General features: G+C 33.0%; 1 protein-coding gene across 1 annotated transcript in view; it reads right to left on the minus strand.

Annotated features, from left to right (window-relative positions):
* The window catches only part of Dpyd (dihydropyrimidine dehydrogenase), a 778,600-nt gene that overhangs the window by 599,876 nt on the left and 158,655 nt on the right, over window positions 1-20,069 (minus strand). The window contains exon 4 of the mRNA XM_078026796.1: window positions 3,857-3,944. Within this exon, the coding sequence (XP_077882922.1) occupies window positions 3,857-3,944 (88 nt within the window). The remainder of the gene's footprint in view (window positions 1-3,856; window positions 3,945-20,069) is intronic.

Raw genomic sequence — 20,069 nt, forward strand, 5'->3', positions numbered from 1 at the left:
TTTGTTCTTAAGCTCCCTCTCTCAGTATATAGGTTGTTAGACTTCTGTCAGTCCTCTTGAAATGGATAGAGATGCTCTACATTTTAGAGATACATACAAGAAAACTGGCCTTGTGTACCAAAGGAAACTTGAAATCTTATAACTACTTTTTGTTTTATATGTCTAAAATATTTATATTTTAGAAGATTTCTGGGTGATGAACTATAAACTTCCTAATATATTATCATCTGCTCTTAAGTTTCTGATATAAATTCAAAAAAGTCCAAACAGTTTACACAATAGATTATGTCTTCAGACATTTATTTCCAGGCACTGAGGAGCCAACCAAAGTTTATTGAGCAAGGAAGTAATATAATTACAGCTATCCTTTTAGACAATTCTGGAAGTGGTCAACATTTTGTTTTGTAAGAGTATAAACCGCTTAACCACTGAAATTCAAGAGTAAATCTAAAAGAATGTACCATATTTTTCAAAATAAATTTTTTTTCTGCTTTCTCACACTTGTGATATACATGGATCACATATGTGCACACATTTTTTTGAAGATCACTTTTTTTAGAGAAATACTTATTATTATCAGTACTATTTCTTAATTCTGCTGGTGAGATTTTGTTGTCCTGGTTTCCATTTACTTTCATTAAGAATCTATTAGAACAAAGAGCTTTTTATTTTACATTGAATTAAAATCCATTTAAGTTGGATTTTCTCTAAAATTTACTAGTAAATTTATGTCTATATAAGAGTCACACAAATCTGAGTACACATTAGTGGAAAAACCAATGTTTTCTAATTTAATATAATAGTTTTTCTAAAAAAAAAAGAACTTATCACTAGTATTAAATAAAGGACCATGAATATCAAGAATGCTTAAAAACAGACATTTTTTCCCCACTACATATATAGATTGACCTCATGTGTTTATATATAAAATAGTGTTTCTTAAAAGGAAAACTATCAAGACTATAGCCCAGTATTCACAGTTTGATGAATCTGAAGCATGTACTTCCAATTGAGAGATACAATTACAAACAACAGTCTGCACAAAAGAAACAGAGAAAAACTGACTGAGGAGGCACAATAGAATTGAGTGTACCTTTCGAAACTGGAGCTGTAATCCAGTTTGTAAGAAAATAAAGAATGGAAGTATTGGCCTAAACGCCACTGAATCACAGAAGCCTAACACAATACAACACAAGTGACATCCTTTTCTCAAAGAGGAGCAAGGCTCATTGAGTCAGGCGATTCAATTACCCTCTTACCCTGAAAAGAACACCCCCTGTGCTGAGGTCCACTGGCAGAGCAGTGTGGGACAGCCTCCACTGTACACAGCCAGTAAATATCCAAAAAGCTGCAGGCTTCAAAGAACAAGAATCTTTGACCTTTTATGATTGCTCTGGTGATTCTCCAACAAAACAGTACTTACAATAGTTTCTTAAATGCCTGACAAAAGATTATATTTTCAATTAAATATCTTCAAATCTCTTATATTCATATGGAAATCTGTTTAAATAAATACCTAAGCACAATGCTTCATTAGGTAGTAAAGAATGTGGACAAATTAATGAAATGAAAAGAGGTTTTCCTAAAATAGACATGGTTCTGATCTTGTTTAAACATTTCAAAAACTCTTCAAAGAATATCATTATTCCCTCTTTGTTACTTGTCCTATAAGTTTGTATAGATCTTGAATAAGTAAAGCAAATAATTCATCATAAGGTAACTGATTTTTCAAATATCTAGGGAAAATTTGGTTAGCACGATCTTCAAAGATCCACCATAATTCTCACAACACCAGGTCTGATATCAGGACAGTTAACTTGGAAATATTTTTAGTCAAAACATTTTATGCCTCAAACTTTGGATATTTTTCTTCACTCCTTTTCTAATAAGATGGTTATAGAGTAAGATTTCATATATATTTCACAAAAAATGATTTGTTTTCATACATAAGTCTGTGATGATGAATATTTGGGACACCTGAAGTTTATAAAAGAGATCTATCTCATCCCAGAATGCATCTTCTAAATTATAAACCAAAAATAGAAAACTTATGATTTCCTGCTATTTATAGGACTAAGTCTGATATGTTGAGCAGGTTGCTCAAATATTTCACAATATAATCCTATCCAATTGTTTTGTCTCTTTCCCACCATTCTTTCTCATGTAATCTAGGTCCTGTTCTACCAATGCTGATTTATTACATTTCCTCAAACCAGTTAGGAATTCATTTACAATCTAGCATTTCCACATGCTAAATACTTTTCCTGGGTTGCATGGATTGCATCACCATCCACCTTGAATTATAAGAAGTAATTTAGTGTTGTTGTTATTGTTGTTTAAAGTGTGTGTCTTAACTTTTATAAACTTCTAAAAAGAGTCACAGGGAGGACTCCTTGTTACCTAGAGGCCAGCACTATGCTTGGCAATTAGGAGGTGTTCAATAAATAACATCAACAACAAAAATGGAAATCACTTCTATAGTATTTACATATTGACTTAACAGAGAAATTACTGATTCTATGTCAACAAAATAATTCTTAAGTAATTACTACATTAGACACTTTTATATATAATTATTCAGTATATACACTACTTCATAATTCCATCATAATTGAAAATAAAGAAGTAAGAAATTTTCCCAGGGTTAATATTAAGGATTCATCTAAAAATTCAACCCAGATGTCAAATCCTAATAAGTGTGACCCTGCAGATTAATGTCATGCCCCAACACCTAAGTAATAACTATCAATTCTTTTGGAATCCTAGCCATATAAATTTTTCTATCATTTCCCCCTCCTAAAATATTTGTTATAAATAATTGATATATAAAGAAATGATCTTTATATCTAAGAAGGTACCTAGTTGTTGAAGAAGGACTTTGTGGACCTTTACTGACATTTAGAATATTAGTGGTTATCCTTGTAAAAGGAATAGCTGTTAACTTTAGGGAGACTTTCTTCAGCATTTGCTCATTAGTTAAAGGATAAGACAGTTGGCCAAGAGCTCACAGTGCTCTTTTCACAAAGACAATAGGTACTATTAATTATTTAATCAATCAACCATTCACTCAGTGAGTAGAAACCAGGCTCAGCCTTCCATTGACTTAAAAAGATAGAGAGATTAAAATCTCTTTTATTCTATTACTGATTATAAAAGCCTATTTCCTTATTTTTTTTTTCTTTTTAGTTTCAACTCTGTCTCTATTAATTATCCCAAATCTTAAACAAATTAACTGAATTTCAGTAAAAGGAAAAAGTCCATCCCTTAATGTACCTTAGTATGCCAATTTAATACAAAAGCACATTTTAAAATAAAGATGTTTTACAAGTTTGAAATTTGTTTTGATAATCAATGACAATTCCTATCTGTAAGCATTCTGGAAGCTTAAACTAAAATCTATTCAATAAATGCCTTGCATGAAAAAAGCACGTAAGGGCTGGGGTTGTGGCTCAAGAATAGAGTACATGCCTCGCATGTGTGAGGCTCTGAGTTAGACACTCAGCACCACATATAAATAAATACATACATACATACATACATACATACATACATACATACATACATAAAGGTATTGTATCCACCTACAACTAAAAAGAAATATATTTAAAAATTTTTTAAAGCCCATTAATTTCAACTATTTTTAAGTCAAAAAGCAACAAATAGCATTTTCATAGCAAGTAAATCACAACTTGGAAGAGCTTAATTAATAAAGTGTGCCATATTTGCAAGTGGTTATAGGTATCATATTTTAATGTTACAACAAAATTTACTGTTTTGTGATTTGACCAATGTAATAAAAAAGATAAAGATCAAATGCTGTTATTAATTTATTGTACTACAATAAATCTGAATTTACCTTGTTTGCAATACTTGTGATGAATGATTTAATATCCAGATGAGTTGGACAGCTCTTCTGACAGGGGGCATCTGCACATTTCAGGCATCTAGGGGGAAAAAAATAACTGTGTTAAGATAACTACAAAGCAACTGACAGAATCTTTAATATATTTTTTACCCTATACTCATTCAGAGTTAATGCCTACTAAATATAAGTAAAATCATTCTACTTTTAGGTACAAAACTTTGTAGGCAGTAAAGTAAATCCATAGTGTCTGTATTTTACCTTTTGCACACCTCCTGAGCACCACTCTGGCTAATAACTGTTCACCTTCTCAGAGCCTTCTAGAACTAATGTGCATCATTCACTTACTCATTTCCTATGTCAATCTTATTTTGTTTCCTTACTACACTGACCATGATTAGAAGGAGTAGTTCTTTCTAATAAGGTTTGCATATCTGAACATCATAATTGTTATACAGATGCAAAGGTAAATTCTTTTTTTACCACCTACAACCTTTTCTTCCTCTTTTCTTCTCTTCCTCATTCTAGCCAGCTCACTCTCTTTCCTACATTTTTCTAACTTCTTTCAAGGTGCATCTCATTTACATAACAACTGGGTAATGCAGCACTTGCTTCCCAGACCCACCCCACCATCTTCTGATCCAAAGCATTTATTTCCCCAACTGCCTTTCCTTCAGATGAAGAAAACACTTCAAACAAGGTCATGCCCCCTTCTAGTGGCAGTCCACATCCAATTACAGGTCAATGAGGGGGTTAGAGACCTAGACTCCTTAACCCCAGATCCTGGTCTGCAGGATCTAAAGAAATCTTAGTGTCCAATCCCACTTTCTTCACTATTCTGCAGATGTTGACTTTCAAATAAAGCTTCTGAATTCCAATCCTATATCAGAATATTAATTCTGTTGAAATGACCAGAGATATGCTCAAACTTCAGAGCACCCAAGAACCACCTCGGAAGCTTGATATACATCATGCATTCCACAGCATGGCTCTGTTGAGTCTCAGCTATTGGCCAGGAATCTACATTTTGTCAAAAAGACCTGGAAGGTTATTCTGACAGATGTCGTTAGAACCATATTTTGAGAAGCATAACGCTATAATTACTTCTTGAGGACAACTAAAACCACTGGCTAGAACCATCCTTTATTTGTGTATTATGTGTATAATTACTCTTTCACTAACTCATTAATGAATTTTTAATGAAACCCTGTGCTTTAGTTTGAGTGTGTCCACCAAGTGTTCATGTGTTAGGAGTTTGGTCCTCTCCATGTGATGGTGTTAGGTGATAGTGTGGAAACTTTTTAAGAAGGCTTAGGGGGAAATAATTAAGTCACTGAGAGCTCTGGTCTCAGAAAGAATTTATATAGTTCATGTGGAATCCTGATTAGTTCTTGCAAGAGTGTTATCATAAATTAGCAAGCATCATCCTGTCCCAGTCTCCCTCTGGCTTTCTGTCTTGCCATGTGATCTCTCCTTCTCACATACATTTTCACTGTGATGCCATCCATATGAGACCTTACCAGAATTTCACTGTTTGGATGTTCAACTTCCCAAACTGTGAACTAAATAAACTTCCTTTTTTGTTATACATTACCTAATCTCAGATAGTTCTTTAGAGTAACAGAATATAGACTAATACATCCTGTATGGAAGACCCTGGGACGTAAAAATATAAAACTAATGAAAAGACCACCTTATTTCTGCTCTCATGGAACTTGAAGTTTGAAGGAAGTAGAAATAAATAAATAGATAAATAAATAATATATATATATACATACATATATATACACATACATATATATATAGCGTTGCAGTATATACTATAATCAACGTAAATCAGTGAAAAAGAGAATGCTAAAGGAAAACAGGAGACAAAATAATCCTAGAGGGAGTCAGGAAAAGCTTATTGAGAGTAATAATACATAAGTGAAAGCTAAAGGAATGAACAGACCTTGCAGTAACAAATGATGGCGCATTAGAGTGTAGGGTCACTCAAGAGAATGACTCAAAAATAGAAACAACATATGTCAGGGATTGAAAAGAAAAGAACACACCAGGGTAAGTGAACTAAAGGAAGTTAGTCTGACTTAAGCAAGAATGGTCTTAAGAGAAATTAGGCTACAGATATACAGCTTAATGGACAGCTGTCTCATGTTTCAGAAGACCACAATTCTCCAAGAACTTTCACTGAGAAAGAATCCTACATTACTCAGTGACAAAGGTGACTAGCTAGCTCATTATCTATCAACTTCCATGTGCAAAAACCTGGGTTCATTTTCTTCAAGAAAACAATACCATTCTCTGTCACTCTTTTGTGAGTAAGAGTCCTTTTCATTGTCTGAACCAATTTCTCAGTACCTAATTAATATCTTGTTTTTAAATCTGATCTCTTTCCTCTGGTTTGTGCCCTTAGCCTTCTCTCTAAATTAAATTTTACACAATGAGAACCAAAGCCTTTTCATAAGCAATTGTCCTCTCTGAAATGCAGTCATTAAACCTCTCCCCTATCATTTCTCTAAATAGCATTGTTAGATTCACATCTATCATTTAGCTGGATTCCTATCTACTCATACTTACTTTTTTTTTTCCTGAAACACTGTCACTGAGCTCAAAAAAGAATTTCTCGAAAGTGTGATCCTCAGCATATATTGCAAAACAATGTAAAAAGAGGCATAGCCTATTTGGTCCGTGATGTTGAATTGAAGTGATTCTTATGTGTGTTACTGTCATGTGGATAAATTGGTTAAGCATAAATCCATTGAAAGAATTTCCTATTAACGTAGTAATAACATGGCTAAAAATTTATCAAATTATGTGTTGTCTTAAGTATTTTTTTTAATTTATAAATCAGTCATTTTAATAGTTTAAAAAAATCTGCCACTACACAAGAATAAAGATACAGACACTCACATGCACACACACACACACATATACACACACAATGCTAGATAACATCATATAGATTCTGATTATCCCTAATGAAGTCACAAGTTTTCTGCTTTTCTTTTTTCTAACACTCAATTTGAATAATAAGGCAATTAAAAAATAAACTTATAATGTCAGCAGGTATGAGTGAACTAAATTAATATGCAGCATATTTTTCTGTTCTTCAGAGAAATCTTAAATTCAACATAAACAGATTCACTTAACAGCACTGACAATGTAAGGATTTTTAGTTGTGGTTATTAAGCTTCTTTACCAAATAATTCTCCTTTTATTATTGAGCTAGTTCACAAATAACAGCTGTTGGAAATGTCAGATGTTAATGAGGCAGGGCAACGCAAACCTGAATTGTAGCATTCTTTTTTTCTTTGGTGCCATGAATATGCCAGAATGGGCAGACTCTGATAATAATACCATCTTGCAATTCTCTAAGCGCTCTGCAGACTAAAGTGCATCAGGCTGCCATTAATCCCACTTATCACTCTGACAGCTCAGTAATTACACTACTGCTATAGCCAGGTAGTCCTAATAAAATATCAACCACTGCACTGGAATGCATACTGGTGAGATGTTTTATTAAACTTGGGGGGGTGGTGATCATCAAGTGACATTATTGTTGACCTATTTTTCTATTTGACAATAAATTATCCTTTGACCATGCCATAATAGATATTACAGAGAGCATTTACTGTACCAAATCAGAAAGGTACTGAATTACAATGATGTAGGCAAATGGTGTAAATAAAATAGCAGAAATGCATGTCAGAATGTTATTACCTAAATTGCTTTAAATGATTGATACCATGAAAAATCACAGACACAGTACTTAGGGGAATATGTCAACAATTATTGTAAACCACAGTTCTACATAAATTTTTCCTTGGAAGAAATATTTAAATTACACTTTTTTTATCTTCAATCATTTAATTCCTCTTTTACCTTGCAAAGTTACCCTTTTATAAAGCAATTTACTTTGAAATACATTGTTAGTCAAAAGTTCAGATAAACAATTATATAATATTTTAATCCCCAAGTAATTACACTTATACTAAGAGAAATCTATTAGATTATTTTTAAAAATCAATGAAACATTTTAGATATTTTTACTACTGATAAACTTTTTCATTTCCATATTGTACAACTATAGATTTTATTAAAAGCAAAGTGAATAATTCTTAATCAATGTTAATCTTTCATGATTCAACATGGCCATAAAAATATATGAAATCTTTAGCACAGATACTTAAAGGACAAAAACTATTCAGGATATATGTATTCAAGATCTTTCTCTAGGGAGAGGGAATGATTCCTCTTCCCCAGTATCAGTGAGATTGGACAGTTTTACTCCATAGTATAACACTGAAACATATTATATTGAGTAATGAAATAAGCAACATTTCATTCTCAACACATCTGAGGACATATTCCTGCTTCTTTTATTGGCGAGCATCCACTGTATTTGGACCTGCAACCTATGCTTGTTAAAGAATTTAATACTCCATGAGTTTAAATGACTTAATTAATTTCTGAAACACCACCCACACACCCACCCTACATACCCACCCTACACACCCACATATACACACTAATCACACCTCACACACCCTCACTCATGTATCTAGATGGAAATCTTAAAAGTCATTTTGCACTATACTGGTTTTGCTAGACATTGGTTTAATTGATTCAGCACTGTTTAATCCAAGTATGTATAATCTATATCAATCTACACATAACAGAATTGGGCAAGTTAGTGTTTAAATTTAAACAAATTTTATGGGTTCTTTTAGTTACACATAACATTAGGATTCATTCTGAAATAATTATAAAAGCTCACCACAATTGTGATGCCTTCACATTTTCGACAGCTGTTACATGATGCTCAATACACTTTGATCCTTTACAGACCTTAGAGGGAACTGGGTGACAGTACTGACAGTTTTTATTATAGCTTTCCTACTACACAATAATCTTATTTTACCTGGACTATTTCCCCAGTAGTGTCATAAACTCTTTGATTTATATTGAGCATCCTTTCAGGCTTCATAGAAAAAGAACATTCTTTTTTGTAGTATATCCATACACTGTGTAAATTATCTTTTCAATTTTTGAAACACCTGTTGTATGCTTATCTGCATATTAGTGAAGTCCCCTTAGGAAAGGTAACAAAAAGGTAATGTACATTAGTCAAAGATAGCTTAGAAGTAAGCTTTTCAGCTTTTTTTTTTTTCAAAACTGAAAAAAAAGCCATATTTTGTGACTTATTTACAGGCCTTTTCAAAAATAATATAATTATAATAGTACTACTGATATGTAGATTTATATCTGATTCCTATTAAAGATGTGAAACAGAAAGTCAAACAGTTTAATCCATAAATAAGTTATTTATTGCTATGCAATTCTCAGTAACTATGAAAACATAACATTTATAAAAACGTAAACTTTTTAAGGGCGTATGAATTAAGATTTGGGTTAGATTTTACTTTCTACAATGCTATAGGGTTTGTATATTTTTTCTTTTACTTTTTTTGTTTTTAGCAATGAGCATGGATAACACAAAATTTTTACAAATAAAATGCAAATGTTGATCATCAATTAAAATCATTTATCTTGTGTAATTTTTATATTTTGCCATGTTCATATGATTAATCAGGCAAAACCAAACCCATGGTGCTCCCATACACTTATTATCTCTCAAAACATTTTCCAAAGTCTTACAAAGGAGCTCATTAAGGGTTTTAGTAGAATGACCACAGTGGAATCTACTAGTCAGGGGCTGGTGGCTCACAAAGCTAACAGAATAAAGGGTCAGGTTCTCTCAAAGAAACAGAGTGGGTGACAGGACAGGTGCTGGAACACTCACTCTCACTTAATTAAAACAACTATGAAGACAATAACTTGCCCTTAAAATTAAGGGACAGCATTCATCTATAATAAAATTTAGAAACAAGTTTTTCCATATTTTAGCATTCTGCATATAAAGGAGCAGTAGGAATAATCCAATTCAAAATTACTAAATAATAACTATATTCTAAATTGTGTACTGGTGAAGGGGAGGACTTAGTGAATCCTACTTAGATGAAGGTGATTTAAAAATATACTGAACTTCCTTCATGGAAAAGGCTTTCAATAGAGTTTTTTACATAGTTTTAAAAAAATCTCTGTAATTGTAACAGTGATTGTGATTATTTCAGAGGCTGAAATAACACATTCGGAAAACAACAGTCAGATCTGGATTTTCTTCTTCCTTCAACTGCTGAGTTTCCTGTGTAGAGTCCTTGGAAGTTATCTAAGTTTTATTCCACAAAAGTGATGCCATTCTCCTTATTTTTTTCTTTTATTCTATTTATTTATTTGTTTATCCTTTTTTTTCAGGAGTTGGAAACCCTAATTTTACCACTGAGCTTCATCCCCAGTAGCTCCATGGTAAACAGGGGGTTTCAGGTTTTTTGGTTTTGTTTTTTGTTTTTTGAGAAGGGTCTCCCTTATTTGCTGAGGCTGGCCTTGCTATTACAAACCTTCTACTTCTTTTCTGCAAGTCATGGGATTACAGGGGTACACCACCATGCCAAGCTGTTTTTTTCTAAATTAAAGCTCCTACACACCTACACACACACACACACACACACACACACACACACACACACATCACATTTATCTTGACTTAAATTTAAATTTCTATTTGCTCACTTATCAAAATCTATGTGGATCACCCAAAGTAAAACGAAAATTTATTCGGCTCACTTTTTTTCAAAACGTATTCTATACAATCCTGGTGATATTTTAGAGAGCCTATATGATTGTGACAGTCTCCTACTTTAAGGGAGAATCTTGTCTGGGCCTTGTCTGTTTCCAGCCTTAACATCTGCCCCACACAAGAACCCTGCTTATATGTATTAGGACCCTGCAGTCACATCCAACATGTGCATATTCTAACAAGTGCTTCCCATTCTGGAAAAGCCATACTTCAAATAAGCTTCAGATTTAGCTCAGGTGTCTCTCCTGGAGCCTCCTGGCTGTCGTTGGTGGTATCATTATGATCTCTCCAAGTATCCTGTGAGTTCTTTATCAAAGTTATGATCAGACTGAACATCAACAGCTACTTTACTTTTCTGGTATCTCTCCTACATCTTCCTCCTGTGAGAAAATGATTGGTTCCTTTTGTCTTTGGGGTTAATCTTCTTGGGAATAGACTAATTTCATCGAAATCAGATGAAAGAGATAGCCAGAAATTTTGCAATACTCTAGTTTCGGCTTTCAATGTTTGGAAGAATTATTCTTCTACTTGTTCTTCAAACTTATGTAAACCATATACTAGTATAATGAAAAAAGCTCTTTATTTCATTTAATAAATACACATGTAGGGTTACTCTACACTAGAACTGCTCTATGTGTTTTATAAATATTAACTCATTTAATCGTTATAATCATTCAATAGGTATAAATATTAATTCATATCTTTATCAATTATGAAAACTTCAAAATTACATACCATTGCTATTATAAGTTTTTTTAAATAAATATACTAAAGTAAAATTTTCCTTTCATGATTTAGGACTAAATATTTTATTACCAATTTTAATTTTGATGATCATCATAAAGTTAATTAAGTTCTATTAAATGTCCATGATTCCTAGTTTGCTCTACCATTTCTATTTAATTCTAAGATCCTCATAGTTTACTATAATATTAGAGCTTGCCTCAGTTTGTGAAATCCATATGTAAGACGCTGATCCAGGTTTGACTTAATCTAAAGCCTGTAAATATAATTATTTCCTTACCCAGTCATTCTCATAATGATAGACAGTGATGTCAGAGAACTTCAGAAAGTTTTCTATTATAATATACTAAAATCAGACATGTCACACTCATAATATAGTAGAGATGGCTATTTTAAAAATGAGTTAACAAAAACTCCACATTTATTTAGGAGGAGCCAGCCAATAATACTTACATATCATGCTATTATTTGCAAAGTATTTTCTCATATGTAAATTACTTATATCAATCAATAAAATCAACATTTCCAGTAGAAATACTAGACAATACAAATCAAGGTAATTAGAAACCACATATGCAAATCACAATATGGGCCAATAGTCAAAATAAAAATTTATATTCAACATCTATAATCATGACTAAACTTACACTATGTCCCTATATACAATGACTGTCCCTATCCAATATATGTTGTGGCAAAACACTGATAAAACCAAACTTGTTCCCATCAAATCTGTTTTGCAAGTTACTGTCACTTCACACAAAGTTTTCTATGAAAATGATCAAGACATTATTTCTGTTCTTAGGAGTTTAATGTCTAAGAATCAATACTGACATGGCACTTAAAGAATATGGAGAAATTTCAGGAAATTAATGAATATGGGTGAAAACCAATAAGAATATAAATGTTTAATCTTCTCAATTTAATTCATATCTTAAGGTGGACCAAGGTTCCAGGCAATAGCACTGTTAGAAAAATGAACTGATATGAAGATGAGCTGATCATTAACAGAAGATTCTTGAAAAAATTAGCCTAGAAGCTAAAGAACACAATGTTCAGAGATAATATCTTGAACATAGTCATTAAAACTAGCTGCCTAGAGCTTAATATGATTTAAACTATAAAAACAGAAAAATAATAAGCTACAGGCAAATAACATATATTTTTTTAAAAATGGAAAATTCCATCAACTGTGCTCCTTACGAAATGTATTAGAACACTGACAGTGCTGTCACAGAATGTCACATGCTCCATTAAATTTAAGAAAGCTGAATGAAGAATTTGAGTGAAGGTAATAGGACTTAAATGTGTTTGTGATGCACAGAATCTTAACACATCATTTCTTTTGTCCCTTCTTTTCTTTCTTCCTTTCTTCAATCAAAAAATATCTGTAGAGTCTTATATAATTTTCTGGAGAATTTACTAGGAGATGGATATACTAAAATGAATAAAATGCAGATTTGTTCCTTAAGAAGCTCACAGCGGATGATTCAGAAAAACAAATGCTTATCCTCAGATGATGTGGAGGTATGATAATGGAGAGATGGAGATTCAGAATATACATACTTGCCACAGGTTTGGAATTGCACTCCTCTGTTCATTCCTCTATTTTCAGTGACTAGAATAATTTTAAAGGCAGGATTACTTTTCAACATAACTTGTTGAGTGAATGACAAGGTATGAATTTGTTCCTTCATGGTATGTGTGTGCAGACACAGGTCTGTGTGTCTTCTGGGGGCGAGGTAGTATATGGCTTAAGGAAGACATACGATTTGAGGAACTAGAAGCATTTGTTACAATCCTACTGAAAGTGGCACAGGACAGTTCTCTGGGTGGCCTCAGGCCAACCTACTTGTCCTCTATTTCTTAATTTGTAGCATGTGTGTGGATGCAACATCCTGAGATAAGAAGGGATTATTGGAATAACATAATCTCTGATACAGTCCTTTCTAGAAACAGGATGCCCTCAGTGCTTTAGCCCAGTGAGTCCTGCCACCCTATGGTATAAAACCCAGGGGCCTGCCTTCCAATGAAGCCTCAGCAGTGGTGAGGAAAGCACACACGCACAGTCAAGCACGATCTGCTCTGGCAGCTCTCCTGAGTCTTAAGGGACCAGCTGGCAATGCATTCTGGGCTTCTGTTGCCCTGTAGTGCATGTCTGCAAGTAATAAACTTGTTGCATATAAGTAAGTTCTGTCTCACTGAACTCAGGCATGCTGGTAACCAGTGCACAGGAAACCTGATTCAGAGAGCTCTCACCCAAATACTTTTAACTCACTCCCATTATCAGTGGATCATTTCTTATTCCAACTGATCTCTCTGTTTTATCCATACACCATTCATTAGATACCTACCACAACACAATACCATATGAGGAAGTATAGTTTAATGGATTCTGGATTTAAATCCAGTATTAGCACTAGTTTTGTATTCTTGGGAAAGTTATTTAAATCTTATAGGCTCTAGTTTTCCCATCTAACTTATTAATTATAGTCTAGACATTAAATTACAGGGGGATTAAATAAATAATAATGTGAAACATTTGAACAGTGCCTGCCATACAGAAACAGCTCAATAGTATAAGTCTTTGATACATATCATTTATACTATCATTATTATCTAGAAACAATGAAGAATACAATGCAGAAAATATTCTTCAATAGCAACTAGGAAGCACAGTGTCATGCTGAAAACTATAAGACAATACTACTACATAAATTACTGTGAAAAAATTAAATAATTATGACAAGTACCAACAATGCCATGTTTACAATAGCTGCTCAATAAATGCTATCTAGAAACTATGATGAATAATATCTTAACCTTCAAAATCAATTGGAGAAGACTTGAAGAATATAGAAATCTACAAATATCATTTTGAAAAAAATAAAATATGTAACTATGAGAGATCACAAGGAATAAAAAAATTAAGGGCTATGTACATTCAAAGGTTAATAACAAAAGAGTAGCCATCCCACAAAACCAAACATGAAGTGATCCCGATAGACACTCTGCTACCCTGGACCAGTTATATTAAGCAATGACTTGGCAAACATTATCTTATTTCTCCAAGTGACCTCTTTTTTAGCTTGTTATTCATGACTATGATGCGCTGCTTAAGTAACCAATTCTATGTTTGGGTAGTGTAGGCAAACTCATATGTCAACAATGAAAAGATGTATTGAAGCCAAGGGTGCTGGGAGTGGGCAGGGCAGCAAATGAAACTCCCTTTGTAAAGGAAAGCTCTCTAATGGAGATCCAAGTTTTTTGCTTCCTTTATTCTCCACATAAAAAATGGATATTTTTCAATGCATAAATACATTTCATATGAGGAGAAAATATCTAAGTTTTCTATTTAATTAAATAGAAAAAGAACATGAAGTATTTAAAATAATTTAGAGAATATTTTTTATGTACTCCCTTTTTATTCAAGCTGTGAAATTTCTCACCTGCTCCCTTCTTGATATTTTCTCTAAGTGAACTTTTCAGAACAATCCCATGGAGAGGAAATTGCTTTGCAAGCTAGGAAGATATTAATCTGTTCTCCCAGCATAGTGGGTGCATAAATCCTCTTTTATTGAAGAGATGTTGTTAAAGTTCTATATATAAGACGACAGTACAGTATTGATTCTGGCAATGCTAATACAAAAGCAGTATTTTTAGTTAAACATGCTATACTCTTTCAATTTTCCTGCCTTTACTCTTGCTTTTCCCCCAATATAAAATGTGCAGCTCCTCACTCACACTTCCCATCTGGCAAGTTCCTGGATATCCTTCAAGATGCAGCATTAAGTGTCATCTCCTGTAGGAGGCTTCCTCAACCACCACACATCTCTTAAAGGTTATTCATTTCCTTCTCTGTGTGCTTACATTTTTAAAAATATAATACCATCAATTTTTAAGCCGTGTCCTCAATTACCCTGATAGTTCCCAGAAAGGCATTCATTCATTCATTCATTCATTCATCAAACATTGTTTGAGTACCTATTGAGTTCAATGACCTGAGAAAATCATTGGAAGTAAAATAGACACACATATACTTTCTGTAGTTTAGGGCTATACGAATGAATAAGCAAAGATTTCACTGTAGACTAAGACAAAGTTATAGCAGAGATCTATGGGATTAAAGGATCAGGGATGCCTTCTTGCCATCTCATGGATGAACAGGAGTTACCCAAAGTGAAGAGAGCAGTGGAGGAGTCAGAGAAATGTGCTAATGCCATCAGGATGCAGGAGGCTCAGAATGTTGGTGGCACAGAAAGTCAGCACTGATGAATGAAGGAGGATTTGAGGGTTAGAGTGGCTGACCATGGCAGGGATGTCATGGAAGCCGTCTTGGGTTGTCAGCAGCTAGCCATTCCAGGTGCTCATGAAATGCTTGTTAAATAACTGACCTAATGATAATAATAACAATAATAATAATAATAATAATAATAACAACAACAACTGTGTATTTGCATAGTTTTTAAGGGTCTGAATTATTCCTATCTTGGGAAAATAAAAAAATTTAGATGGCAATTTTACTTCCCATTATTACAAAAAGGAATATTTTTCTTTGTGAAGTTTTTCTCATTTTCATATATTTAAAAGTAATTTTAGAGCTATCATTCAGTATTAAATATAGTAGGTAAAGTATTTATGATGCAACTAACTAGAAAAACCGGCATCTTACACACATCTTCTTTCAGAAGAAGTATTTCTAATATTCAGAAAGTTTCACTGGGCATCCAAGGGCATACAAATTGTACAGTCTTTCTAGGAAAGATCAAATTTTTCCACATAGTGTCACCAAATGAATGTCCCAAAGGCAGCCTAGAACTAACTCTTTCTTTCGTTTGCCCTGCCAAATTTCCAACATACACACTACCACACTTCCAGAGGATGGGAATGCCTGAAGACCCACTGACTAATTTACAGACATCTCCCAACACAAAGTGATTCTCTTAATTTCCCTCTCATTGGCTACAGGTTATTTCTCCATGGTTACTACTATCTCCATCCTTTCCTTCCAATCTACCTAGCACAAAACTTAAGCATGTCCTGCTTAGAATATAATTGCCTTTATTTTCCCAAAGTGATAGCAGACCTTCAATTTATTTTAATTATGAGTGGCAGCCCTAATATTTTCTAAAAACTGTCAAATTAAGTTCAGAATCCTGAAATACAACAGCAAACATAACACTATTATGGTTTTATCTAGAATGTCCCCCAAAAGTTTATATGTTGAAGGCTTGGTCCCTAGTGTAGCACCCAGAGGCAGAGCTTTAGATACATGATTGGATCATGAAGGCTCTGACCTCGTCAGTGGATAAATACATTGACATCTGAACAGATTGCTGGGAGGTGATGAAAACTGTAGGCAGATGAGGCATGATTGGAGGACATCAGTCACTGGGGCATATCCTTGATGACTATCTTGTCCTTGTCCCCATCTTTGCTTATTTTCCCTGCCTGCTGGCTACCATGAGCTTTGCATCTTTCTTCTGCCATGCCCCTCTGCCATGATGTTTTTGCCTCACTTCAGGTCACAAGCAATGGAGCTGGCTGACCATGTGTTAAGATGCTTGAAACTGTGAGCCAAAACGAACTTTTCCTACTTGTTATATAGGATATTTTGGAAACAGTGATGAAAAGCTAACACAAATACTATATATCAAAAGTCAGATGGAGCTGGATTCAAATTCTGATTGTTCTTCTTATTGTGATAAGTTACAACTACTATGTGCCTCTCTTTTTAAAATTGTATAAGTGAGATTTATATTTCATACAGTTATTATGAGGACCAAGGCAGATTAAATATATGTAAAGTCTGGCAAAGTATAAATTAATAAATGTTCAATAAATATTAACCCAGCCTCATAAATATTTGCAAGAAATAAATTTTCTAATATTCCTGTCTAACAAAGAAAAAATTAAAAAATATTCTATTTTGCTTAAACAATGATTCTATTTGTTTAAGTCAATTTAATTACATATGTATATCCAGCACAGTGCCCAGCTAATGGTAGGGGGATATAAATATTAGATGAAAAAAATTAATGTAGCTATAGTCTGATTTATCTTCCATCTACCACCCCTATTGTAACCGATGTTTGTTTTAAACTCACAATACAAACTTCTTAACTTTTCTTTACCTTCTCCTCTTATTTTGTTGTATTTCTATCATTCTCTTCAGCGTTCTTCTTTCTGGCAAAAAATATATGTAATCTAACTTCCAAATCTCCATCAGATCTGATCTATCCTTTTCTAACCTCTCCATTAAAAAAAAAGAAGGGATCTTGAGTATCATATCTGATAATAGACTCTTATTCCTACCTAGTTTCTCACACACAGTAGGAATTCAAATTTGTTGAACTGACTTGAATAACCCTGCCCACTAATTAAAATTGCTTCTACAGAGCAGTAGATAAATACAATATATCCATTAAATTTTTATGATTTAGTAATTTGGTTACTTTGATTTTTGCTAGCGAATGTAAAATGAAGATTTAAAAATCAAACAAAGAATTAAGATTCTCAATGTTCATCCAAACACCTCTTCTGAATCTTATTTCTCACTGAAAATAAAGCTTCATACCAGCCTAATTATCATGTATTTATTGTGTGTGAAAACATCCTCAAGAATTTTCCTTTTTTTCCAGTCAGTTCATAATTGTTTGTACTAATAGCTACTACATATTTTATTAATTCAGAATGAACTTAAATAGAATATCATTACTGCATTAAAATAATAATAACTGAACACTGGTGATAGAAGGCAAGCATAAGAGAGGAAAGGAGAATAAGAAGCTGGACAAAAGGAGGGGCAGGGCCTAGCAAGAAAGAAAAAGGACAAAATGTATTTGGGGTAGAAATGGGAGTTCAAAATCCAATTGAGTCAAATGTATGAAAGATGATATATCATGAGCTCTGTAAAGTTTTGAACAATCAATAAAAAAAAGAAAAAGGAACAAAAAGAATTGAATAAAAGGAAAAGGAACTGATGAAGGGTTACATGTGAAACAAAGGTAAGAGTGAGAAAGCTAAGAAGAGCATAGAAAAAATAAAGGAGAGAAAACAAAAAGAGAAAACTAAAGAACAGAGAGAAATAAAAATTGTAGATGAATGAGGTATTTATTTTACACTTAGTATATAAAATTCTAGCATTAGGAAATTAAAATATGATATAAGTTGAAGCAACTCAGGCTTTCCAAGACAGAATTTTAAAATATTTTCCCCATTTCCTATCCAGAAATTCTTGTACAATTCCAAAGCACTTAAAAGATTTTGATTTAGATTACAACAATCTATTTGGGTTCACTGCAAAGGTGACATTACATATGCATTACTTGTTCAAGTTAATAATAGTGAATACTCCTTAGCATTTGCCATTCAATTCCAAGCCAGAGAATAAATTTTAACTTTATTGCATTATACAAAGTTATCTGTCCAATTTTCAGTTTTTATATTTTATGTACAAAGAGGTATACTAGTTCTATTCATTATTCACTTATACTTCACAATAATTTTTATTCTAATAATAAGATATTTTGCTAAGTATAAATATTTATACTTTATTTTGATCTATATGGCTGTTTATAGATTTCTCTTATTTTTTGTATCTTATCTACTTCAGATTTATTATATAGTTTTCTCCTTCTTATAGACTGAAAATACTCTGAAATCAATATTAATTTTAATATATAATATCTATCTTTAAGCAGTGCTCAATAGCTTACCCATTGAACAAATGCTTATTAAATGAATTAAATCATTGAGATGTTACAACTTAAGCATACTTTAATTAATTTCTAAATGAATTAACCTTCTCACATGTTTGACACATTTATATCTGCTTCTTCTGTTCTAATCCAACTCCTACTACCAAGATAATCTTCCTTAAATATTTATTTTTTAATCATATTCTACTGTTCCAAAACATCAAGAGAACCTGTATTTTCCAAAGCTCTAAAGCTAAATATCTTGACTTCATATAGTCATAGAAAGTTTTAATGTTCTCCAACACCTTCATCCAAATGAGATTGAAATTCTTTACTTTTAGTTTCAACCACACATCACCATCATAAACTTGCTGTAGGAGTTATCTATACAGTTTGTGGGTAAGAATACCTTTACACCTATTATTTCTTTGCATAGGCATTTAACATATATCAACAAAATGTTTTCATTTCCACTTGAATACATTTCTATGTATTCTGCAGCTATGAGATAACGCTGCAGACAGGTTGTTAGACCATTGTACTTACTGGCCATGAAAATGAAAAATATTGGAACAATTCAGTTGCAAGCTCAGAGCACATAGAACCAGTGATGGAAGACAGAAACTGTGGCAGTCAAGGCTGTCTTCACTACAGAAATGGTAAATTCTATCTCTATTCAATAGTTTACAACTCCCAAGTGGGCAGGGACATCAGAAAGAAGTAGTTTCTGATGAAGTGGTACTGGCAACTCATCAGAAGGCCAAAGCCAAATGAACCTACAGCACACCAGCAGGAGAGTCCATCTGACCCACAGATAATAAATAAAGCATGCACATTGTTTGAGCAATAAAGCATGCACATTGTTCTAAACCAATGGGTTGAAGGTAGTTTGTTATGAAACTGTTAATTAATAGGAAAATCATATCTAGAAGTATACTATTATCATAAAAAACCTATACTACTATAAGAAAAATATTTGGCACTATCTCTAGGATTAAGAAGTGGCCAGAGGTTAATAATTGTTACAAAACCTAAAACTACAGCAAGTGAGATAGAATAAGGCAGT

This window comes from Ictidomys tridecemlineatus, chromosome 11, assembly GCF_052094955.1.
Source record: "Ictidomys tridecemlineatus isolate mIctTri1 chromosome 11, mIctTri1.hap1, whole genome shotgun sequence".
Taxonomy (NCBI): Eukaryota; Metazoa; Chordata; class Mammalia; order Rodentia; family Sciuridae; genus Ictidomys; species Ictidomys tridecemlineatus.